At 42.4% G+C, this 26,951-nt stretch overlaps 1 protein-coding gene across 1 annotated transcript in view; it reads right to left on the bottom strand.

Annotated features, from left to right (window-relative positions):
* The window catches only part of MSH2 (mutS homolog 2), a 61,288-nt gene that overhangs the window by 22,969 nt on the left and 11,368 nt on the right, over window positions 1-26,951 (bottom strand). The window contains exon 7 of the mRNA XM_084261314.1: window positions 8,191-8,390. Within this exon, the coding sequence (XP_084117440.1) occupies window positions 8,191-8,390 (200 nt within the window). The remainder of the gene's footprint in view (window positions 1-8,190; window positions 8,391-26,951) is intronic.

A 26,951-nucleotide genomic window follows, 5' to 3' on the forward strand; every position in this document is an offset into this window, starting at 1 on the left:
AACTAAAATACTAATGGATTTACAACATTGTTCAAATTGATACATTGCAAAATTGACTTACACTTTTAATCCAACTTCATACTCAGTATCTGTTGTGGTTTTATGTGGCTGGGTTCTGGTGGAGAAGGGGGGCTGCAGGGGTGGCTTCTGCAAGAAGCAGTCAGAAGCTCTCTGCAGGCCTGAGATAGAAAACACCAGCCGACCCAAGGCTGGAGTCATTATTAACCAACGCTGAGCCCACCAGCGATGGTCACAGCGCCTCTGGGAATCACATTTGAGAAGTAAAAAAACACAAGCAGCTGCTTTTTGCTTCCAGAGAAAGGAGAGAGATGTAAGAAACTGTGCAGACACCAAGGTCAGGAAAGAAGGGGGAGAGGAGACGCCCGACGTGCTGGAGAGAAGATGCCCCTGCAGCCCATGGAAAAGGCTGAGACCCCACCTGCCGCCTGTGGTGAGGCCCCACGCTGGAGCAGGTGGAAACATTGAGAAGATGCTGTGACCCACATTGGAGCAAGCCCCTGCCAGCACTTGCAGCCCATGGAGAGAGACAGAGACACACAGAGATGAGCAAAAGAGAGAGACCCACACTGGAGGAGGTTTGCTTGGGGGCGGATGGGGGCACGGGACAACAACAGTGGGACGGGACACACTCGTGACCCTGTGGAAAACCAGGCTGGAGCAGTCTGGGCCTGAGAGACTGAGAGACATTCTGTAATTTACGACTGCCCCCCATAGCAGTGACCCACACTGGGGCAGCTGGGGAAGAGCTGAAGCCGTGTGGGAAAAGACTCAAGATGGAGAAGTTTGTGGGTGGGACACCCTTCTGGAGCAGTGGAAGGGTGTGAGGAATGCCCCCCCGGCCAAGAAGGAAAACAACTCATGAGGGACTGACCAAAACTCCCGTTCCCTGCCTTTCCCTGTGCCACAATCAGGTCGGGGGGGGGGCAGGTTTTGAAGGGAGCAAAATCATGACTGAAGTGAAGTCTGCTAAGAATGGAAGGCCAGGGGGGAGGTGTCTGTGATTGTACTTCGCATTATCCAACTCTGGTATCACTTGGTGTGTAGTGTAGCATAGTAAATTAGATAGCTTGCTTTCCTTTATTCTGTGTTGAGTCTGTTGTGTCCGTGACGCTGATTGCAGAATGATCTCTCCCTGCCCCAGTCTCGACTCCTGAGCCTCTCAAAATGTATTTTCTCCCCTGTCCAGCTGAAAAGGGGAGTGATAGAGCGACTTTGGTGGGTGTCTGGTCTCCAGCCAGGGTCAAACCACCACAGTCTCCAACATGGGAAGGAAGTAAAGTAGTAGAGTCAGTGAATACTGAGTATTTATAAAAATTGTAGGTGTAGGCTTTTCTTAAAAGCATAACACTTGGCATTTAACAGAACACGAGCAAGAAATGCCATTGAAAAATTCTCAGTTAAATTGCAACTTGTCTTGCACCTGCATTCATAAACTCATGTAAAAGATGCATGATAAAACAAAACACTTTTGCATCTACTCAACATTACTAGAAGGTAAGGTGACTACTGAGAGAAATACACCTATGTAGCATCCAAAGCAGACATATATCGATCACAAAGCCTATCTTCTCCCAATTACATTTTTTAATTTAAACCATAATTTAACTTACTAATAAGTGTTTATTACATGCATTAAAGACACTACTGTTCATATGGTTTAAAATGCTGTATAGAAATGGAAATCAAGCACTAACTTTCAAACCTAAAATCTTTATATGGTTAGCTTGGCAGCAAACAGAAGTATAAAAGGCGACACTATTCTATCAAGGGAAACCAGACATATCTCCATGACTAAATGCAGTTTAACCAACCATTCTGATAGTATAAGAGGTCTTAGGAAAAATTATGATAAAAAAAAAGCAGCAAAATGGAAATTATGATAAAATATAGTACAGGTTTACTAGAGGTAGATTATAGCTGTACAGCCAACATCTTTGAGATAAGTGACTGTCTAAAGCAAAGGGAAATCTGTAGACTTAATATGAGATCTTCTAAAACATTCAATACAATGTCACATGGGATGCTAAGATGCAAGATTCACAATTAATACAATGATCAAAAGGCAGATAAAGATGAATCAGCTGGAAAGGCATCAGCAATATAGTTCCTCCAAGATTCATACAAGCAATTATCTTTTTAAGATGTATGGATTAGTAATATTGCACAAGAGAAGGCTGCTTATAAAATACATGAATGTGGAATACACCAGCAGATTAAATTGGAACAAAATAAATCACAGAAGCACAAGGTTGGAAAAGACCTTTGAGATCACAGAGTCCAACCGTACCTGTCCTCTACTAAACCATATCCCTAAGCATCTTGTCCACTTGTCTTTTAAATACATGTTGGGATGATGACTCAGGACCCTGAAAACTAGGCTAATTGAAATGAAGTAAAATTTAACTGTGAGATGATGCATTGATAACTGAATTTCCACTATGAGAGGAAAATAATGAGCTGGAAATGAAAAAGGATAGGAAACAGCCAAGTTCGATCACAACATTTGTAATGCACCAGTACAACAGCCACAGAAAGAACAGTATTAGAACACGCAATGAAAGGTCTTTCCAAAAGCAGCAAAGGACTATTCAAGCCACTGTATGCAATATGGTAAGAATACACCTGGGACCCAGCATACAATTCCTGTATCGTGCCTTTTTAGAGGCTTAAATTAAGCAGTGCCAGTCCAAGATGAGAAGATGTTTCCACAGCTTCCTGAAGACAGACATGTTGTAAGTAACTAGATTTTATGCCCCAACAATTTCGGTACTGAACAACTGCTCCCTTTTGCCAGCAAGAGCAAAATGATTTGATGACTCACAAATCCTTTCCCATGTTATACAGGTTTCTTCTGCCTAAAAAATAAGTCATTTTCATACACTATCCCCCTCCTCAGCTTTCATCATCCACAGAAACAAGCATCTCGGCAAAACGATGCTTCATGCCAAATGAAAGGCAATCATGGAATCATAGAATTGTAGGGGTTGAAAGGGACCTCAAGAGATCATCAGGTCCAACCCTCCTGCTAAAGCAGCTCCCTAGGACATACCACTCAGATAGGCATCCAGGCAGGTCTTGAATATTTCCAGTGAAGGAAACTCCACACCTCCCTGGGCAGCCTGTCCCAGGGCTCTGTCACCCTCACTCTGAAAAAGTTCTTCCGCATGTTGGTGCGGAACTTCCTGTGCTCCAACTTGCAGCCATTGCCCCTTGTCCTGTCTCCACAGACCACTGAAAAGGGGCTGGCTGATTCCCCCTGCATCCCATACTTAAGATAATTATAGACTTTAATTAGGTCCCCCCTTAGTCTTCTCTTCTCAAGGCTGAACAGTCCCAACTTACTCAGCCTTTCCTCATAGGGGAGATGCTCCAGGCCCTTAATCATCTTCACAGCCCTTCTCTGGACTCTCTCCAGGAGATCCCGGTCCTTTTTATACCTGGGAGCCCAGAACTGGACACAATACTCCAGGTGGGGCCTGACTAGGGCAGAGTAGAGGGGGAGGATCACCTCCTTCGACCTGCTGGCTACACTCCTCCAGATGCACCCCAGGATCCCATTGGCTCTCAGCTACCAGGGCAAACTGCTGGCTTATGGCCAACCTGTCATCAACCAGGACCTCCACGTCCTTCTCCACTGAGCTCTTCTCCAGCAGGTCATCCCCCAGCCTGTACTGACACAGACGGTTATTCCTCCCAAGGTGAAAGATTCTCTACTTGCTTTTATTGAACCTCATCTGGTTTCTCCCTGCCCAGCTCTCCAGCCTGTCCAGGTCTCTCTGGATGGCAGCGCAGTGTTCCTGCGTGTCAGCCACTCCTCCCAGCTTTGTATCATCGGCGTACTTGCTGAGGGTGGATGCTATTCCCTCATCAAGGTCGTCAATGAAGATATTAAACAGGACTGGACCCAACACCGAGCCCTGGGGAACACCGCTAGTCACAGGCCTCCAGTCAGATTCTGCTCCACGAATCACAACCCTTTGGGCTCAGTCCGACAGCCAGTTCTCAACCCACCTCACTGTCCACTCATCTATCCCATGCTCTCTCAGCTTTGCTATCAGGATGTCATGGGAGACAGTATCAAAGGCCTTGCTGAAGTCAAGGTAGATGACATCCACTGCTCTCCCTCCAGCTACCCAGCCTGTCATGAGATCGTAGAAGGCTATGAGGTTGGTCGAGCACGATTTCCCCTTGGTGAATCCATGCTGACTCCTCCTCATGACCTTCTTCTCTTCCAATTGCTTGGTGATGGCATCCAGAACAAGCTGTTCCATTACCTTTCCAGGGACAGAGGTGAAACTGACTGGCCTATAGTTACTAGGTTCCTCCTTCTTGCCCTTTTTACAGACTGGAGTGACATTGGCTATACTCCAGTCTTCAGGCACTTCTCCTGTCCTTCAAGACCTGTTGAAGATGATAGAGAGTGGCTCAGCAATCACCTCCGCCAGCTCCCTCAGCACACATGGATGCCACCCATCTGGGCCCATGGATTTGTGTGCATTAATCCCTTTGAGCCGCTCCTGGACCTCCCCTACCTCAACCAGAGGGAAATTTTTCATTTCCCAAACACTCCTACTTTCATCCAGTGTCTGTGGGTCCCAAGGGGCCTTTGAAGTGAAGACTGCGGCAAAGAAGGCATTCAGTATCTCCACCTTCTCAGCATCCCCCGTTACCAGGACACCTGCCTCATTCAGAAAGGGACCTACATTATCCCTGGTCATCCTCCTACTATTCACGTATCTAAAAAAACCCTTTTTATTATCCTTTATGTCCCTTGACAGCTTCATTTCCAAGAGGGCTTTAGCCATCCTAGTTGCATCCCTACAGGCCCTGACCACATTCCTGTATTCTCCCCAGGTGCTCAGACCCTTTTTCCACAATTCATAGATCTTCTGCTTCTCTTTGCGTTTACTCAGTAGCTCCGTGTTCATCCATGCAGGTCTTCTGCCTCTCTTTCCCGATTTCTTGCTCAAAGGGATGCACCTGTCCTGTGCTTGGAAGAAGTGCTGTTTAAATGCTGCCCAGCTCTCACAGGCTCCCTTTCCTTCTAACAGCGTAGCCCACGAGAGAGCTCCTAATAGGTTGTGGAGGAGATCAAAGTTAGCTCTTCCAAAATTCAGGGTAGATATCCTACTTTTTGGCTCGCTTCTTCCACCCAGGATCTTGAACTCAACCATTTCATAGTCGCTTTGTCCTAAGCTGTCCCCGACCTTCTCTTCCCTAATAAGCCCGTCCTTGTTAGTGAAAACAAGGTCCAGCACCTGCCCCTCCCCTTGTAGGCTCCTGCACCATCTGTAGCAGGAAATTGTCTTCAACACACTGCAGAAATTGTCTGGACTGCATACGACTGGCCGTGTTGCTTGCCCAGCAAATATCTGGATAGTTGAAGTCCCCCATAAGGATCAGTGCTCAGGATCTTGAGGCTACTTCTAACTGCTTACAGAATGCACTATCAACCTGCTCCTCTTGATCAGGGGGCCTATAGCACACTCCCACAACAACGTCACCCATACCAGTTTGCCCCTTGATCTTAACCCACAAGCACTCAATGGATGGTTCATCCTTCCCCAGGTGGAGCTCAATACATTCTAGGTGCTCTCTCACATAAAGAGCAATTCCCCCACCTCGCCTCCCTAGCCTGTCTTTCCTAAAAAGCACGTAGCCATCCATGACAGCGTGCCAGTCGTCCAGGTTGTCTCACCACGTCTCTGTGATTGCAATGAGATCGTGCCCCTGCGACCACACGAAGATCTCTAATTCTTCTTGTTTGTTCCCCATGCTATGTGCATTTGTATAAAGGCATTTTAGTGGGGCAGCAGGTGTAGGTATCCTCAACAGCCCACAGCGAGATTTCTGACAGGGGACTGGCAAAAGTGGCTCCACTGAGGAGTACTCAGGGCAATCCACAGAATTTTCCCTACTCTGACGTGGAAAAATGTCCCCAAGTCCACCACTGTGCTGTTGGTATTTACCTTTTTCCACCATCAACTCCCGTTGTGGCTCCCGAAGCACTTGCCTAACCACAGCAGCCTTCTTAATATCCCCTTCCCCCTTCCTAACTAGTTTAAAGCTCGATCGATGAGCCCTGCCATCTCCTGGGCAAGGATCCGCTTTCCTTTATGGGACAATCATTGCTGATGATCACTTAAAAACGTAGTTGCTCTATCTGCCTATTCCCATTCATAAGAAAATACAGTTAAACTGGCAGATAGCATAACTGTCAAAAATATTTCTGAATCTCCATCTCTTGATGAGTTCAAGGATTTTGTAGTCTTAAACAAGAAAATTATCAAACCCAAACTGAATTGGTCACATACATTCAGAGTTATCAGACCATTCTTGTACTTTAAACAGGGGCATACAGGTACAAAGTAAAAATAGCACATTTCACCTATTTTAAATACTCTTAGATATACCGCTGATAGATGCCCTACTAAGGCAAGAACCTTTTGCAGTCTATTAATTTTTCCATATGGTGAGCTTAGCAGTTTGCTTCACACAGCCTGCTCCTCAAAACTTCTAAAAATGGAATTGTTTTCCTACTGCAATTTTATGACAGAGAAACTCTGTTGTTCTACATGACAACTAATAGAAAAAGAAGGAAAAAACAGGAAGCAAGGATTCTGAACTAATGCCTCAGATGGAAATCCAAGAGGTCCATTCCAAGACAAAAAGAAGCAAAGTCTGTTTAGAAAAGCCAAAGGGACATGAATGTGGCACAGTTCTCTCGAAGTTTTATTTGTCTTTTTCTTCTGAGTTTTACATCTTATCTGATTTTGGAAATAATATATCCAGCAACCAAAAATTAATTTATTTTAAGATTAGTATATTAGATGGTAAAATTTAATAGCTGGTGTCATAAAACTGTAGCACAGAAACACATAAGACTGGGTAATATTACTGTCCACTCAAATTCAGGAATAAAGTTTTTTAACTGTACCATTTCAAAAACTATTTCTCTTTAAGCTTTGGTGCTTGCTTTAAGCAAAGAGATTTTCAAACCAATCAATGAAAAAATTGTCAGGACCTGGAACAGGCTGCCCAGGAGGGGGTTGAGTCACCATCCCTGGGTGTGTTTACAAGACAGGTAGATGAGGTACTTAGGGATATGGTTTAGCATAGGATGGGAATGGTTGGACTCAATGATCTTAAAGGTCTTTTCCGACCTTGTGATTCTGTAATGGGCTCCTGCAAAAACACGCTTTCTACAGCTATTACTGTACTGAATCAGCCTGCTGCTATGCTGTCTTATTCTGCATTTTCTTGATAACACATATAAAAGTAATAGCAACCTTTATATTTTCTAGACTTGCTAGTAACAGCGTTGATCTTCCTATTAACTGGAGATCAAAAGAAACCCTGGGTTGGAAGGGACCCCAAGGATCAGAGAGTTCCAACCCCCCTGCCACAAGCAGGGACACCAACCTCCAGGCCTGGATCTACACAAGGTTGCCCCATCCAACCTGGCCTTGAACACCCACTCCAGGGACAGGGCATCCACCACCTCTCTGGGCAGCCTGTTCCAGCACCTCATCACTCTCTCTGTAAAGAACTTCCCTCTAATATCTAATTTAAACCTTCCCTCCTTCAGCTTCAGTCCATTGCCCCTTGTCCTGCCATTGTCTGCCCTTTTTAAAAGTTGATTCCCCTCCTGTTTCTCTGCGCCCTTCAGGGACTGGAAGGCTGCAATGAGGTCCCTCCACAGCCTTACCAAAAACAGAAACATTAACATTGAAAAAAAGATTTCAAATTACACCAATAATTCTTAAACTGTGTTTTCTTGATGTTTAATTACAACCTAAAGTGCAGTGTTTTCAAAAGGAACATAATACTGTACGAATGGTATCTTGTTTATAAGATCATACACACTATTGCTCAAGAATTCTTGGGGATAAGTCAACATCAAACTGTGAGACCACCACCCAAGGGTTCAAGTATTTCAGCTACACACTAATCAGAATGCTTTGTCATGCAAAGCTTTTGCTAGGTTTATTTTTAAGCATCTGATTGGCATTTCAGAATTTCAGCTCATTTCAAACTCAAATGTCTTTAAGCTTTATTCCTGCAACAGAAGTACACAGGGAATCACTAATGTTTAGAAATATACACACTATTTCTTTGCATCATCAGTATATTATAAAACATTGAAAATAGAAAGGGGTAGGGAATTACCTTCATGTTTTTCTAGTGCTTGTACAACATTAGGTAGTTGATTAATAGCCTGATACATTCGGTAACAGTCCTGTAAGTTTGCTGCTTGTCTCTGAAACTTCTTTGCCAGGCGGTTCAGATCTGGGAAGCGACGTAAGAGATCTTCTTGAAGACACTGACGCAGTTCTGGATCCACCACAAAAGCTTCAACCAGATTCAACCTGAACAGCAAGTTTATAACAATGAATGGCATAGCATGGTCTACAATTCTTTTGTGTCACTAATTAGAATGAAAACATTTATCTGGCAGTTTCTATATACCCTTCCTCTATGGCTCTATCCATTGGCCAACTTTCCTGATAAAAGAAACTAAAACTAGGACAAAACATGAGCTGAGAAAGAAAAGATATTTAGCCCATGCCATGCTTCTGTGGTTTTTAACAGTTGGGGTATCTAATGAACAGCATTGGAGTGAAACTGCTCCAAGTGCAAATGCCAACATCTATTCTGTAGGTATGTGAAAGCTTGGAACCTACTTTAAGATGAATGCTTTCCCTGCACCACTAAAAAAAACTAGAAAAAAACCCCCACAATGTAAGGAAAAAAACCCAACAACAAAACCAAAAAAACAAAACCCAAACCCAAAAGAACCCCACAGTCTTGGCAGGCTTTAGCTGCCTGTGGTCAAGACCAACAGTGACACTATGCAGCTGTGTAACCCTGCCTCACAGAACGGGAATTCTTGAGGCTGGAAAGCACCTGTAGACATTGAGTACTCCAACCACTTAGAGCAAAGTAGGGCCAGCTACAGCCCTAGAGCTGCCCAGAATTGTGTCCAGATACATTTTGGGTATCTCCAAGAATGGCTCCGCTATCAACCCCCGGGATATACCACTAAGTGACTAGCCTCCAGCTGGACTTCATGCCCCTGACAAGAATCTTCTGAGCCTGGCAGTTCGGATAGTTTTCAGTCCACCACACTGCCTATTTATCAGACATGATGACAAACAGTGACAATGACCTGCTGAAGTAATGATAAACCATATTTGTTGCTTCCTCCTTACACAATAAGCTAGTCAATTTGTTATAGAAGGCTGGTCAGGCACAATTTTCTCTTAGTATATCCATGCCAACTGCTTCCAGTCACCATCCTGACCTTACTCTGTTTAACAAGGCTTTCCAGTATTACTTGCACAATCACCTTCCCAAGGATGAAGACAAGGCTGACCAACCTGTAATTCCCTGGATAGTCCTTTTTGACTTTCTTGAGGATTGAAAAAAGCAAATGTCACTCCTATCTCAAGAAGCCACCCCCTCCAACTATTATGAATTTTCTGAGACAATTCAGATTGGTCCCACAGTCCCTTTGGCCAGCTACTTCAGCACTTGTTAGGTGCACTCCTTGGGTCCCACGGACTTACGTGTGTCCATCTTGTTTAAATACCTGCTAATCTGATCCTACTTTAACAAGGTTGTGCCTTCTTTGCTCAGGACTTTGCCACTGGTTTCAACAACTCCTGAAGGCAAATCTTACCAGTAAAGACCACTGTGAAGAGCTGTGTAAGAAGCACTGCCTGAAGCCTCCTCATCTTCACTCAGGAGTCTTATTCAAACTAAGGCACTCGTCCTGGATTCTCATCTGAGCCCCAATGCAGCTATGCCTGTGCCTCACCATGCACCCCATCAATCCAGAGCACAACCCACTGACTTGACTTCTTCCTTCACCTCAGATCATTGCTATAAAGAGTTGCCTGGAGACCCAGACTGTTGGCCAAACCTGGTTACTGTCACCAGATATACCCTGTGTGCCTCATAGAGGTACTGGAGTATTGTATCCTTATCCATGATGGTACCATTGTCACCATCTGCCGTTCTGTCATCACTGACTCCCAGCTTGGCTACTCTTCAGCCCCACTCTTGCTGCTGTTCCCTGATAATTTTCTGTTGGGTTGTGTGTGCTTTGTGGGTTTTCTGGGGTTTTGGTGGGGCTTTTTAAATAGTGAAATAAATATTCTTTAAGTGCTGAAAGCAAGCATAAATCTCAATGAGATGTGACAAAGCATTAAATTTTATTTTCCTCACTTGAATGTTAAGAGAACATTCATACGTTTCCTGCTTTCTTTTCTGCACCAGTTAACATTGTCATTTTGACATATTTTGTATTCTTTGTTTAACTGAAAAAGCAAAATCAAGTCAGATACTGTTCCTTTTGGAATGCCAGGCAGTTCAGTGTTCTTTGGTCACACTATAGGAATAAGAAGGAAGAACTCTGCCCCCTTCAGAGACCTCTCTACACATGATTAACCGGCAATCAACACGGTCTATCACATTAACGTGCTATCTGTTAATATATTGGCTTCAGCAGGGAAGGTAATTTCATTTAGAGACATGCAAGCCAAGGAAACTTTTCACCACAGTATTTCTACTGTTTTGCTTCCTGGGAAAAATACGCATCAGTTTCAGTAACAGGAACATTTGCATTTGCAAACTGCATTGGGAATGACTTTTTTTGTCATTTTGAAAGCAGTAATCTACATCACCCCATGCAGTGTTCTGCAGAGACAGCTAGGTGCTCAGTACACAGAGGTGAACATGTTAGACTGTCTCAGCTAATTACTAAAAGACAGTTGCTCAAAAAAACAAAGGCTTTGTCTCAGGTATCTCAAGAGGTAGAGACCACTGGACAGGTGGAAGTACACTTCTGTTTATAAAAAAATTCAGAAGGAATGTCTTTCTGTTGCAGAAACTGTTCTACCCAAACCACTCCAGTGAACTTTCTGTACCACATCAAACAAAATCAATGAAAAAAGAAGAGAAAATCCCTACCTCTGCATTTATCTGTTTAACTGCTGCCTTAATACACAGGTTTACAGATTGACATTGCTGCCCCACAATGGTGCTTTATTTCAAGAAACGATAGGAAAGATGAGGAATGTTTAAAAGACACATTAAAGTTTCAGCATGTATACAGACCTTGTGAGAAGCAAACAGGAATATACTTAAGGTATCTACTGCAAGAATACAGAACAAGATTTGTGTAACAGCAGAATAATTTTCTGTTCTGATCTCAGGTGGTGTTTCTGAACACAGTTGCTAGCTTTCAGGTTTCCATCAAATGCTTTGGAGGAAGAATGAGAATTACATGATGTGTCACAGCAGACACACTGCCATCTTTATTTAAATCCCCACAGTTTACCTAGCAAGCCTGACTTAAACACACATATCACAGTTTTTCTCAGAAGCACCAGCAGCAACTGGTGTCCAAACACACTTTGTAAAGATCAGATTTATTGTTTTTTTAATATTAACACACACACCCCTCCCCAAGAACCCCAAACCAACCCACCAAAGATACACAATACAACTGCTTAACAGCCTAAATACAAGCCCACTAACCAAATGTCTGCCCAATTTCCCAAGGGGATTACAGAAGGAATAAATCCCATCTGCAGATCTTCCCCTGAAAGTATCTTCAGCCCTGTGAGTGCTTGCTGAAACTAGGGATAGTATCTGCATCTTGGTTCATAGGAACCAAGTAACTTAGTCTTTTTAGTCCTGTAATCTGGTAACAATTCCTTTGGCAAAAACAAGACAGGATTAACTGAAAACTTAAAAGAAAGCATAATACCCCTGTGTTTTTATGGTTACCCTGCTTGGTCTTCAGCAGTTATGGTCATGGCAAACACCCACAAGAAGTTGCACTATTCTGATGTTATGTCCTCTCACTTCCTAGGTGATATGCAGGGTTTGTAAACCTATTCATCACTTCTCAATTACCAAAGTATCACCACACATAAAGTGCCACTAGTCACTAATATTCATATTTTCTTCATATTTTCTTACCTGCAAAGCTGTACGAAGTTCTAGTTTTAAACACCCTTTCTTCATTTAATAAGACTACTAGGAAGAAAGTGACACACACATTTGGAGGGTTTATCAAATTATAAAAGTAGAAAAGTATTGCTCTTGTCTGGGGTAGGAAACCAGGGTTTGGTGGCTTTATCCAACCTGTTTAATTAAAAGATACAGACTACCCCATGATTTCAACGTTAAAATTTTCAGTATAAAACCTATGTTCTCCAACTTTGATGACTAATCTCAGATATACAAGAATGTGTAAAAACTGAAGTTTGTCCGCTGTATTAGATCCCATCTTGCCCTCTGATAGCCTAAACTTCAGGCCAGAGCATTAATTTCTCTTCCAAGAGGTCCTTAACATGATCAGCAACCCCAGCAGTCACACACACATCAAGTCACTTCTTGAAAGTTACTAATTTTGACCTGGAAAAGACCAGCACCAATGGTTTCTATAACCACAGTACCTCATCTTTAAATCCCAACTGCACAGACATTTCCCATCACCCTGACACACAGGTGCCCAGCACCCTTCCTAAATCCCTGTAGAGCCCTGTAAGACACAGGCAGATTGGATTCTCTCTACATACATTGCTTTATACTCATTAAAATCCAAATCATCCCTGTTATGACCAATCAGGGTGTTTTGGTTTTCATCAAAGTTTGGTCCTTACTTGTGTCACCTGTGAAAGCCTCAGTACCTTGTAATAGCCAGCTGCTAAGCTGATGATTAGAGAATCTCTCAAATGCAGCTTCTAGTGTCTTGAGCTTACCTTTGCCAAGATTAAAATGTTTGGGAGTGGGGGGTTTTTTTTGGCTTGTGTCTTTAGATAAACAAACCCTTCACTTTCATCCTACAACTCCCTCAGCTTGTTCAACAGCCTCTTGGATAAGAGCTCATCAAAGGCATTTGGAAAGCTCCAATTTATTCTTTTTGTTTCTAGCTCCCCTCTGCTGTCCACAACAATGACAAGTTCAAAGAGTTTTCTGATCAGATGATACAATTTTCCTCTGCCAAAGGCATGCTAATTAGACTAACATCTCATGACCTTCCTAGGACTGTTCTGCCTTCCCTGCCTCCGCATTTGCCACCCACAAATCTAAGGCTGACAGGTTTGTGTTCATGCCACATTTTGCATAACAATTTCCTGTAGAGTAGAGTAATACATACAAGGCTGCTGAATAAAAAAGGCCAAGTTAAGGTAATGCAACTATAAGCCATGCCTAATATTCACAAGTAATAACAAAATCAAATGACAGGTTGTTTTTTTATATAAAGCTTGACTGAGGAAACAAGAAAAAGGATACAGAAAGAAATAGAAAAATCCAAGCAAGCATGATCAAATAGCTGACAAAACTGGGTAGCTTGTTTCTGCCATACAGCCAAAAGGGAAAGGGGAAATAACACAAAACTTTCCACCACAAATCTGAGGCAACACGGTCAAGATAACAAACACTTCTACCTAGTGAAACCACAACAGAACATAAACGAAGTCTTCGTTTCTAGACAGTTGTCTAAATTTGCAAATTAAACCACAAAACCAGCAAAGAACATTCCAGCTAATATGTAAACTGAAAACTAATCAAGCACTATACTTGAACTTGGAAATAATAAGCCCCACTCCAAGAGAGAGAGAGAGAGAAAAAACCCCCACCGACTGCCAAGATTTTTGTTGGATATTCTGGAATCCAACTGAAAGAGTCATTCTTGTTCTTGATTAGAGGTGTCTCTTGGACCTACTATTAACAGACAAAAGACTAACACTCCACGCCAAAAGATGACAACAACCACCTGGTTTTGATCTAAATAAATGGCATCTCTATCACATCTCATCACAATGCTTCCATTCCAACAAGGTTTACATCTCTTTTGGCACCAGCAAAGGCTGCTACATCTTCTGCTACATCTACGCAGCATTTTTCATTGTGATTTTAAGGTTACTGCACTCAATACCACCACAACATAGAGCCCGTGAAGAGGGTTTAATGACATTTCCAGGCCTTCACAGTCAGCTCTAGAAGTTTAAGTTAGTGAGAAAGCATTAATCAAGCTTGATTCGTATACAGATTTTATAGAAGGATGAAAATAGTTCCACCTGCAGAAATAATAACTAAACTAACAGATTAAAAGACCAAGAGTTCCCTGAGCAGGAACAGCCAGCACAAAAAAAAAAAACCCTAACAAACCAGTGAGCTGTACAACAAGCCGAGTTACACAGCAACAGTTTTTATCTCTCCTTCAGTGACATCCTACAAAACCCTGAGCAGTTCTCCACCTCTTCGTACATGCTGGGAGGACAACCCTTCCCCAAGTACCTCTGCTCAGAAAATTGACTCTCTGCGGTTTTATCATACTAAGAAATCCATGTAGATAGATACATAAATCCATGTATAAACAGTAAAATATGTCTGATTAGTAACAAGCAATATAAATATTTAATTACCACTACAGAGTACTAACTTCAAATCCTAAATTCTGGTAGCACAGTTTTTCCCCATGAAAATGACTAACTAAAAATTCCACATGACAAGGAAACAAGCATTAACACTGAAATCAAAATGAGAATGCACTCTTTTACAGAAGCTGACTTAAAATTAAGTTCTTAAAGATTCTAAGTTCCCTGGCTATACAACAGCCAATACTTCTGAAGGGCACACATTTGTATTCTCCACCCGCTAAAGATATTCTGTGACTGCACAGTAAGATCAACTTTTCTGTCCAGCTGTTCAACTTGGTTATAGAGAACTTCATCAGACAAACACCACTTACAGATGCAGTATATTAAAAACTGCTTTAAGATATGGTGAGATCAAAGTCTTGCCAAAGTTTCAGAAAATACAGTTAAAACAATTTAATTTCATATTTTCTTTATATAAAAGAAACTGGAAAACACCTCATGTACCATTATTTTGGTTTCCTGCAGGTTTCTTTCACTCTCAAATAACTTTCTCAATTCAATGAAGCCAAGGTAAACCCTTCCTGGACACCTTAACCCACACATACAAAGCCAATAAATTCTTCTTTTCTAATCCTATAGGAATTACCAAAATAACGTAATGAACCATGGCCTTAGGTACTGACTCTTTAATAGGAGGGCAGGGAAAAACCAAGACACCATCTTACCTGTTCTAACTGGGTTTTTCTTTTCCACACAAAGCACTTGGGATTTCAACACCCCAGAGGAAATCCACAAAAGAGCTGTAGTTGGTTAATACCAGTATTTGTGTTTTCCAGACAGAAATAAGCAAGGCACTGTCCTAGGCTCCCCTTATAAACTTTTTCCTGCTGACTCAATCACTCCCTAGACAAACATCTTCTCTTCCCCAAAAATCATGTAAGTTCAGTTGTCACCATGTTGGGTAACCAGTAAGCATCACCTTAAATTTGCAAAGTTCTTTTCAAGACAAAGAACCCCAGTTTGGTTTACAGCCTTGAAGTACTGAGACAGACACCTAAGACGGGCACACAGGAGCCTAAATCAGGTGTCTGAAGCCTGATACTGACAATTCCTTTCCTCCAGCACACAGAAACATAAAAGAAGTATCACAGTGAGCACCCCAGGTCATTTTGCCCAATACAAATGAGAGTTGTTACATGCATTTACAAAAACAACATTAAATCTTTCTCAGACAAGCAAAAAGAAATAACAATGCAGAGGATCTAGACAGCCCACACATGCTTTTGGAAGTGCTTAGTTATGCACAAAAGGCTTTGTTATGTAACTGGAAAGATCTTTGTAAACAATTTGAAATAAAAATAACACAAAACCTAAGGAATAAGCAACCAGCAGCCTTAGAGAGACCAATACTATCAAACACCATTTTTTTTTTTAACTCCTGCACCACAGGAGCCAGCAAGACTTCTTTCTACTTCCTAAAGCAGCAGCCTGCCACTTCATGTCTATTCTCCTCCACACTAAACAGCCAAAGTTCTTCTGTTTCTCACCTGCTCTTGACCAAACTGCGCAATCTGTTATCTTTTCTTCCTAACACAATGGCAGAAAGTCAGTTTTATTTCCTCAGTTAAGAACATGCTATAAATACATCTGTAATATCAAACAACTTCCCAGCTTTTCCCCCGGAAAACCACTTTTAGAACCTAAAAAGAAAGAAGAGTGAGCCTAAACTAAAAGATACAGCTTGTCTAAATCGCAAAGCTTTCAAGATGCCAGTGAAGGAGTACACCAATGTATATACATCCTCAATTCAGAATTTAAAGTGCATTACTGTTTTATGTGCAGGATGTGGAATTACAGGCTTCTAGTGAGGAAGAGACACTGTATACTCGTAGCCTAACAGCAACAGCAAACCAGCAGCAAACAGCCCCACGACTCTTGAGGTCTCTTCCAACCCCTATGACTCTGTGATGCATCTCACAATTTACCTGTAATGTTTGCTTTCTTAAAGACAATGCAGTCATCCCCAGTAAAACTATGGTGCTCTGTTGGCTTTCCTAGTCTCTTGAAAGATTTTACAATGATTCCCAGTCCTAGATCCTAACACAGTGCTGCAAAACTTTCCCTCTGCAGAAACAAAAAAGTCATAGAGACCAAGTGGAACCTGCCTCAATGGTACAGCTTGAAAGCTGTCCTGCTCTTCTTCACAGGCAAGCCAAACAGCATGGAAGAAGAAAAACTGGTATTGTGGTAAGGGCAGCTGCACGCACCACAGGTTGACACTGAAGGTAATGCTCCCAGTAGCAGCCCCCTCCTTACACATGCACCTTCATTTTCCAGGGCCTCTGTTATTTTTCCACCTGGAGAGCAAGGTTCCCCTGAACTGGTTTGCCCTGGTGTGGTTCTGCCAGCTGTGGACAAGCCCAGATGAATCTTGAAGTCTCCTTAAGCTGGCTAGGACATTGTGGCCAAGACCACAGTCCCACAAACACCTCTAAGCTGGTGGAAACCAGATGAGGTAGTGTTGCTATCTGCTGCTCTTTTCCACCTTGACGTGTTTTCCCCTCAAGTCAGAAGCGAATTCAGTCAAGGGTTCTCCAGGCAAGTATCTGATGCCCTCAGGATGCATTCTGGACTAGCAATTGGCATGCATTCTACTCACTGTCTTTTAATCTCAAACATATAACTTGAAGCAATCATGAATATGCTGTCTGTTTCTTGCAGCTCTATTGAAGTAGTCCCTTATAATGCAGAGCCCAAGGTTTTAAGGGCAGCTTCAGAGCAAAGAGGAGCCACAGAAATCATGCTGCACAGTGTTTCAGAGCACAGGGTACACAAAGTGGGCTGCTAAACAGTTGCTTCACATCAGGGTCATAGAATCATAGAATGGTCTGGGTTGGAAGGGACCCCAAGGATCATAGAGCTCCAACCCCCCTGCCACAGGCAGGGACACCAACCTCCAGGCCTGGATCTACACAAGGCTGCCCAGGGCCCCATCCAACCTGCCCCTGAACACCTCCAGGGACGGGGCATCCACTATTTCTCTGGGCAGCCTGAAAGTCCATGCTATGTAGCCTGGAAGTTTAAGAATGTAAGAGAAAGCCCCATCCAAACATCAGTCTTCTGCCTTTTCTAATTTTCCTAATTAGTCCCAAACCCATTGTACCATGAAAACAACAGTAGGTATTTGCAACCTCAGAACCATCCAATTGGAGATAAGCTTTTCAATTCAACAAATGCACTCAATTCTTCCAAAAATCAGAGTCCCCTCCTCTACATCCTTTACAGTTACATAACATAGAATTATTATCTATCAGGAAAGCAACATAGTCTTTCCCACCCTATATGAATTCCTGCATATGCAATTTGAGTATTATGTCAAAGCCCAGAGAAGGTAAATTAAAGCTCTGAGATTACATCAGGAGTTCCAGGCACAAAATAACTATTTTGTACAACAATCAAGCAAAGCTTTGGAAGCTGTTATGTACTGACTTGTGAGGCTGCAACTAGCTAGCTCAGAATTAAAAAACAAACCCAAACCCAACAGACAAAAAAAAAAAAAAAAAGAAAAAACCCAAATCCAAACAAAAAACCCAACACAGGGTTCTCAGGAAAAGCATTGTTAACTCCAATATGTTTTCTTCAACAAAGATACTTACTGCAGTCATCTTTATTCTGAAATACATTATCAGTAATTCACTATTTTTGCACTAGTGTTTAAACATTATCCAACCCTAACAGATTTACAGAATCACAGAATCATAGGGGTTGGAAGGGACCTTTAGATATCATCAAGTCCAACCCCCCTGCCAAAGCAGGTTCCCTAGGACAGGTCACACAGGGAGGCATCCAGACAGGTCTTGAGTATCTCCAGTGAAGGAGACTCCACACCCCCTTGGGCAGCCTGTCCCAGGGCTCTGTCACCCTCGCTGTGAAAAAGTTCTTGCACATATTGGTGCAGAACCAGAAGGAATAGAGGAAAAGGACTTAACAAGGTAAAGAACAATTCTTCAGCTGTAAAATACACTCTCAAGTCTTGTCCTTACCAGTGAAGTACCACTTGGTGGAGTTAAGATCTCGCTCCTGAAGCAGACTGCTGCAACATCAGTATTTTTAGACCCCAAGGGAAGGGAGTGGCCTGGCATCATCCTGAGGCACATGTAAATAGAGTAGCAGCATACAAGCAGCTCTTGCTTTGCCTCCTCTAGCCAGAGAGGATGTCAAAGCAAGACCTGCAGGGCTCGAAGGCACAACAAAAAGGTAAGAGAAGCAGGAACATTTCTTTCTCCATTTATAAGGCAAGGCTGGCAGCTCTCCCCATGGTACTATCACACGCCTATCTCTTCACTCGGCTGAGAGCCATGGGTTGCAAATTGTGAATCTGAGCAACAAGGAGAGGGAACTTCAGGAGCATTTCTCCAGGCAGGTGATAACCACAACTTGTCAAGATTTCCACTGTTTCTCTCCACATAGGACAGAAGGCCATCTATGCCCTGCAGCCAGGACCCAGAGTCCTACATCAGAATCTTCATCTTGCCAGCTCCTGCTGATGGTTCACTTTGCATTTGGGGCTACCCCATTGTGGTGGTTTAGCCCTGGCTAGAGGCCAGACGCCCACCAAAGTCAGTCTATTATTCCCCTTCTTAGTTGGACAGGGGAGAAAATATATATTAAGAGGCTTAGGAGACAAAATAAGGCCAGGGAGAGATCATTCTGTCAGCAATGACATAGGCAAAAGAGACTCAACACAGAGCGAAGAAGAGAGAAACTACCTACTTTATTACACTACACTACAAAGAATAGTTAAACCAGATTTGGGAGCGTAAACAGATCTTAAAAACACTTTCCCCCCACCTCTCCCTTCTTAGCAGACTTTAGCCATGATTTTGCTCCCTTCTTCCCCCTGCTCACAGTACAGGGAAGCAGGGACTGGGAAAAAATGTGGTTCTCGGTTACTTCTTCATGAGCTGTTTTCCTTTTCCAGATCTTAACACACCTCTACCTCCCCCCTGCTCCCTTCTTAGCAGACTTCACTCTAGTCACGATTTCACTCCCTTCTTCCCCCCGATCGCAGCACAGAGGGGCAGGGACTGGGAGATGGGGGCTTCGGTCAGTCCCTTGCAAGTTGGTTTCCTTCTTGGCTGGGGTGGGGAGGGGGGGTGGGACACAGGGAAATGCGGGTAGAGGGCATTCATTCCACACCCTCCCTCTGCTGCACCGTGGGGTCTCACCCACGGGAGACAGTCCTCCACAAACTTCTCCAACGTGAATCCTTTCCCACAGGGCTTTATGTCTTTATCACAGTGTCTCTCAGTCCCAGTCCTCCACGGGACTCCAAGCCTCCCCCCAGCAAACCTGTTTCGATGTAAACATTTCTCTCTCATCTCTGTATCTCTGATTCTCCTCATGGCTGCAAGTGCTGGCAGCAGCTTGTTCCAACACAGGGTCACAACATCTCCTCTATGTCTCCACCTGCTCCCTCCAGCGTGGAGCCCCTCCACGGGCTGCAGGTGGGGTCTCGGCCTTTTCCATGGGTTTCTCCATGGGCTGCAGGGGCATCTTTCTCTCTGACACCTGGGTTGCCTCCCACCCCACCCTGTTCCAGCCCTGGTGTCTGCACAGCTCGTTCCATCTTCTCACTCCCTTCTCCGGTGGCAAAATGCAGCTGCTTCTGGGTTGTTTTCTCCTGTATGTGATTCTCAGTGGTGCTATGATTATCTCTAGCTGCGACTTTGGCCTTGAATTGCCTGATGTTTACATTTTGGGGGGCTGACAGAGCATTCCAGCAGCCATTTCCTGCAGCCCCCGGTCTCCCTCTCTCAGCAACCAGCTACACAAAACTAGGACACCCGTGCTCCCATGTCAGACCAGCCCTGCTCTACAACACTTGGGTCCTGGAAATATTAATGCATTTAAAGCAGAAAGTATTTATCCTGTCTGTATTCCAAAAACACACCCGCACAGCCAACCTACACAATCACCCCAGCTAAAACCAAAACCAAGCGTCTTATTTCCCACTCCACAGCCTGGGTGTATTACTGACAGTAACAGTCTGCTGTCCAAGTTATAGAAGAGCAAAATTAAACCTTCACTTATGTGTCTCAAAAGTTGTATTTCACAAATAATGAGTAAAATTTACATTTTAATTAATACTGACAACTACTGTTCAGACTAGAGTTTCATGTAGCAGCACTGTTCAGATTCGATTCACCACTCCTCCTCATTCTCAATTAGGAAGTAACAAAATTATTTTCCTTAAAAGGTCCACAGCAAAGGAGTTGGGATAAAAAGGGGAAATTCTCACCTTATAGCAACCTACTACTTCACAAAACAATAAACAGTTCCCAACTCATAGCCACTCACACTGACTGAAGAAAAACAGGAGTTCCATCAGCAAAGCTGAATTTTGAATAGAAGATGCTTTACATAGCAAATCCTTTTCCACCTCAAAAGGTGGACCCAGCACAAACTTGCCTTTTCCCCTGAAGAAACTTTACAGATAGAAGTGATAAATGGATATTTCCTAACACAAGATTCTCTGAGTATCTCCTAAACACTCAAGCAGAAACACATTTCCTGTCTTCTCAATGTTATAAGAGATTTCATTTATTATTTCCCTTAAAATGTCCATAATCCATGTTCCATAGGAGCCAAAAAATACTCAAGTAGCACCTTCATAGTGAATCAGAAAGGCAGCAGGTTCATTGAGCAGTGGTAGTCAATAGCTCCATTCCACAGATAAAGACATTCTTCCAGTTTAAGGACTGGCATATATCCAATTTATCATTCTGTAGCAAGTTTGGTAATCCAACTCACAATACAAATTAATTAGCATAAGCTTTTAAAAAAGTCAAGATACTAAGAGAAAGCAAACACTACATTAAATCTGAAAAACAGGTTTTTGATATTGCTTGATCTGCATCTAAGATGTTAATCTTCTCAATGTTAATGATGATCGTAGGTCATAGACCAGCTTTAGAGGAGCAATAGGATTAAATGACAACTTTCCTCGCTTTTTCATGGATTAGTTTTCAGCAAATGAACAAGCCAAGCAAACTATACCTTACCTATGAGACAAAACCAAGAACTCATCAAAAAAAGGAAAAGAAACCCACCAAAAAAACAACCAAAACACCCACACACAAACAAAACAACAGGAGCAGAAGGCCAGGAAGGAGAACTGGGGTTGTCCCTGGCAACTGCCTAGTTTTACTGGATTACATGCTGTATGACATTGCACCCTGTATTGCAGCATGCTGAATTCCCTACCAAAAGATACACCAAGCAGCTACATGAACACTACTGCCAGTAACAAGGGAAGTGGTGACAATCCACGGTCAGGGAAGCACGGCTATACCTTTTAATCTAAATAGTTACAGAGGGTGTCAGTCAACTATGAAACAACTCAGTGACACAGGTTGCTGCAAGATGCATAAGAATCAAAACCAAACAAAAAACCTTCACATCGAAGGCCAAATAAATCCTGTATCCAGAACAGCACCTATGAGCAAGTGTCAGGCAAAACCACCCTAATTTGAAGACAAGGACAACCAGTTTCCCAATACTTTTTTTGTTGCTGTTGTTGCAATGGTCATCATTAACATTGTCATTCTATCAACATAGTATTCAGGCTTCTGGAAAACAAATGCCTGTCTTTTAAGAATTACTAATAAACCTCCATTTCTTTACATGATGACAAATAACAATGGAGACGGCAGAGCAAGAACTCATCAAGTATTGTACAGTCATGGGCAAGTTTGTGAGCTCCATACAGTTTAAACTACCCCACCCCAACCCTCCAGAGAACGTGAAAAGCAGCTAAGGCTGCTGCTTACAACTACCTGACAGGAGGGTGTAGAGAGCTGGGAGACAGTCTCTTCAGCCAGGTGACAGGAGATAGGACAAGGGGAAATGGCACTGAGCTGTGCCAGGGCAGGGACAGATTAGATGTTAGGAAAAAATTCTTCACTGAAAGAGTTGTCAGGGCCTGGAACAGGCTGCCCAGGGAGGGGGTTGAGACACCATCCCTGTGTGTGTTTAAAAAAGGGTAGATGAAGTACTTAGGGATATGGTTTAGCATAGGACAGGAACGGTTGGACTCGATCTTAAAAGTCTTTTCCAACCTTGTGATTCTGTGACACTGTAAGGCTGCTCCTCAGTATAATGCCTTGCACTGCAGAAGTTTTGTGTCACTCTTCCTTTTTAATAAAATACACCATTTTGGGATCCAGTATTACTCCATGATGTTCAAAGACCAGAGAATGCTGAGGAAAGGCATTTTCATTTTTTTTTTTGTGGTTTACTCCTTGCAAATTTCCAAGAGTTATTAAAACTAAGAGGTTCAGTTTGTTACATTCCATCAACACTAATACTCTCTTAAATTGCTAACCTGTGCATTTCCTTGACCTAGTGCAGACTAAGAACACACTGAACCAACTCTATTTCTTTGCCATGAAGAGCAAATAATTTCTATATTCGCATTCATTTGGTACAGAGGAGAAACTCAAAACTGCATATATACGGAACAAGACTTTTACAACCCTTATACATGAAATTAAATTACAAGTCAAGACAAAATTATCTCTCCAGGAGTTTCTGCTGCAATTTCCTAACATGCCACCTTTACAATGTCTGTGGATCTAAATTAAACAGAGCAGAAACAGTAATAAGTTCAGTGTTCTTTCATAGAGAATATAACATACTTTTAAATGCAACATGCAAATTAGTGGCAAGGAAGGCTACTATGACCAAACAGCTATAATGAAAGTTTTAATTTGGGCACACTCTTAAACTGGAATATTCATTAACTTATGGCTGTGATTTAAAAAAAAAAAAAAGAAAAAACAACAGAACAACCACCCTGAATAATTAAACACAGATTTAAGTAAAATTTAACTGCTGCAGTAATTACCATCCGCTTCTTTTTGGCAGGCTGCAAGCAAAAGAGAACAGTGTGGCAGCTACAGATTCACATCTCCCTAAATAAATAGCAATTTGATTATTTCGTTAAATTCTGAAAGCCATTTTTACTTTTCAACCAAATTTTAGTTTCATTTTCATTTCCCTTGTGCCTCAAAATTCAGATGCAAAAGAAACTGCCTAACAGCTTCAGCCTTCTATTTATTTTGCACCAAGTGAGGACCTGTTAGGATGAAGTGGGAAAGCTGGAAGTATCAACTAGAAGATTCTGTAACTACCTAACTCCAGTGCTGCACCACTGAAAGCCACCTATAATTTACAGATTTGGGACAGTGATTGTTGATATTTGACCTCGAAGACAAATATTTGAGATAACATGCAGAATACAAACAGCTTTGAGTCACTTCTCCAGCTCAAACAGCAACACTGTTTTCCACACCTGAAGATGCCATTGAAAAAAAAGAATCTTTTTTTCAGTTCTTATTTATAACCCCTGTTCCTGCCTCAAACAAGAAAACTAAAGATAAATCTCCTGCAACACAAGAATGTGAGCTTTTTAATGGGTTTCAAGTGCCTGGGACTTTGATGGAAATTCTTTCTGAAAGACCTGGCCTGTTAACATGTGCCTGGGTGGTAGAGCTTTTGTTTAGCGTTTCTAGACAGCATTCACTGTCAACCTCAGTTTTACAAACAAACCCAAATGTAAATACAGGTTATCTAGTAGTTTTGAAATAGTAAACACAGGTGGAGGGATGGGAGAAGGTTAAAGAAGTAGCATTGTGAGCTGCAAACTTCAAACATTTCCCTAGGAGACCTAGAGATGATAGCTTTTGGAATGACAAAGGTGACATTTTTGTAACATTTCCAGAGGCTTACTGGGAACAGAACATCATTTACATGTCACCCGAATGACATCTTTCATGCGAAATATTTATTGCATCACGATCTGCATGACAATAACAAATCTGATTTCTATCTTCCAACTAGCTCAGATTCAACCTGTATTTCAGAAGCTTCTTTACAGACACTCCCAACATTTAAAGTGCATTTTAATTAAGCCATTTAAGACAAAACTCCAAGCTGGTCACATTCTCCCCTCCCTTACCCAAGACACAGGCCACCACCACCTAACTTAACTGCCTGAAATCAGTCTGTTGTGGAGAAGTACTGACCTGTCATCAGAAAAGTACTGAAGGACTTTCTAGAACTGGTAACCACAATAATAGAAGCAACAAAGCCTGTCTGCAATGCTCTGCAGGGACAGCTGCAGGTTGGAAAAGGGCCCAACAGCAGCGAAAACCTAATGCAGAACAATTTACATTGGAACGGAACTCAAGTTCTCTAGTTCCTAATTTCAGTTGAACACTGAACAAGAACAGAGATCCCTCCACCTCCCTGAGCACATTCCAGAGTCTGACCACCGTCATGAAGCTTTGTTGTTCTCTAACCAGCTGAAGGGTCCTTTAGTGAAGCTGGTGTCTGGTTTGCCTCATGCTTTTTCTGCCGTGTCCTTACAAGGAGGGCCTGGCTTCACCTTCTCTATGATTTCCACCCACTAGGCAGCTGAAATCAGCAGTTAGGTCTGTCCCCAGCCCTCTCCAGGTTACAAACCCAGCTCCCTCAGCCTCTCCTCAAACACCACGTGCTGATCCCATTCAGTGACTTCCTGCTGGACCGGCTCCTGTTTGTCGGCCTGACTGCACTGCCAAGGCCCACGCTGGGTACAATACTCTAGCTGCTGCCTCACAGCCACCAAGCAGATGAGAACCACCACCTTTCTCAACCCGCTCTTACTAGTTGAGATGAGTTGCTTGATGACATTTCTGCAATGCACACAGACCTTTCATTTCACCTGGCTGCTTGCTGAGACAGGACCTCAACCACACAGCTCCTGAGCTATCCCATATGCATTACCTCCCTGTGTCCTTCCATTTATCTGCTAGAGAAAGCATGTTAAGTTCTTACTAAATAAAGGCCTGTAAAGGCCTTTATCCTGCCTACACTAGCTAGCTCCTAAACCTATTACTTTCTGGCTTGGCTAGAGATAGTACTGGTTTCTACTACCTCTAGTTAGGCCCCTGATGCAGCATAGTGTTTAGGATCACAAAAACAAGCTCAAAAGAGGCTTGAATCAGAACAAATTATGTTAGAGCACAGCCTGTGACTCTCCTGGAGCTGAAACCCCTGCACCTCTCCTACTACAGGACAGAGACGTCTAAGAGGTCTGGCCACAGAATGCGCAGAGAACTAAAAAGGTCAGCTGGGATCTTGTATTTGTTCCATGCACTACTGTCAGATAAAGAGTTTGCCCCCAGTATAGAAAATGAATTAAATATATTCAACACGAGTTCACTTCTCAGGGCATAAGAGAACAAGCACTATTTTACATTCTGCCACTTTTCTGAGACTTTCCTGTATCTGAAAAAACCAACACATAACATAGTGAAGTTACTTGTTGTGTTACAATTCATTGCATTATGCAATTAATACATCTATTTGTACTTCCTGTCTCTGCAACTACATTTCAATTTCAGAAATATGCTGACTATAAGGCAGGGATCAGGAACCTCATGTACTTGCCTTCTGAACACCCCACACAGGAGAAGTAGGGCTGTATCTTGTATACTTATGACTGATAATTATTTTTTTAATCTTGGAATACCAGCCAGACGTGGGCAGAACCCCCAGTCATTCAAGCCAGACTAGTATCAGGAACCTCTGTTTTCTTAGTTCTCATCAGGAGCTGCTCCAGTAGATAAGCATTATTTTATCTGAAGCATGTGCACTATGTAGATTAACTTGTTATATCGATGGTTAATATGGACTAGTGATATAACACTGTGTTTGTTCTATTTATCCATAAATGTTAACAACAGTTGCAAGTTACAAACTACTGAAAGAAAATTGATCAGTTTTAACTCCAAAAGATAACTTGCACCACCTACAGGTCTTAGCAGAGGGTTACAAGAGTCTAGCTTTCTGAAAAGTTAAATGGTCAGACATCCAATTCCAGACTACTGGAATAAAAGTTAAAGTCAAAATACCTCCTGTATAAGCAAAGCAACAGGCTTACTTCAAAACACTACCATCTAGCATCAGTCCAACTCGAGTTACTTCAGCGTAGTTTGACGAGTATTGCACTGCTTTGTGTTAAATGGGGTCCTTTAACATGGCACACTGCAAGCTGAGAAATAATCAGTACCTCCCTCTGATTACACAGAAAACTTATACGAACAGTGGTCCAGATATTTCCTTCTCAAACCATCTATATGTTCTAAATTTTAGTTTGTCATTCTTTAGACAGCCACAATATACTGTAAAGCTTATGTAAAACAACTTGGTGACTGCCTATCTTTAAAAGGGTATTTGAATCAGGCAGTGTATCTTATCAGTCCTACTAATGGCTTATTATTTCTTTCAGGGAGAAAACAAAAAATCCTACACACTTTGAAAAGCATTAAGATTGGGAACCAAGTAAAATAAATTGCTTTCATCCCAAAGCATTAGGTTCATTAAAATAATAATTGAAAGCAAGATGCATTCAGAAGGGCCTAGCTATGCTGCAGAACAAACTGAAAAAGTGTGACTATAATATTTCAGTGTCTACATAGA

Source organism: Gallinula chloropus (assembly GCF_964237585.1).
Source record: "Gallinula chloropus genome assembly, chromosome: 3".
NCBI classification, from domain to species: domain Eukaryota; kingdom Metazoa; phylum Chordata; class Aves; order Gruiformes; family Rallidae; genus Gallinula; species Gallinula chloropus.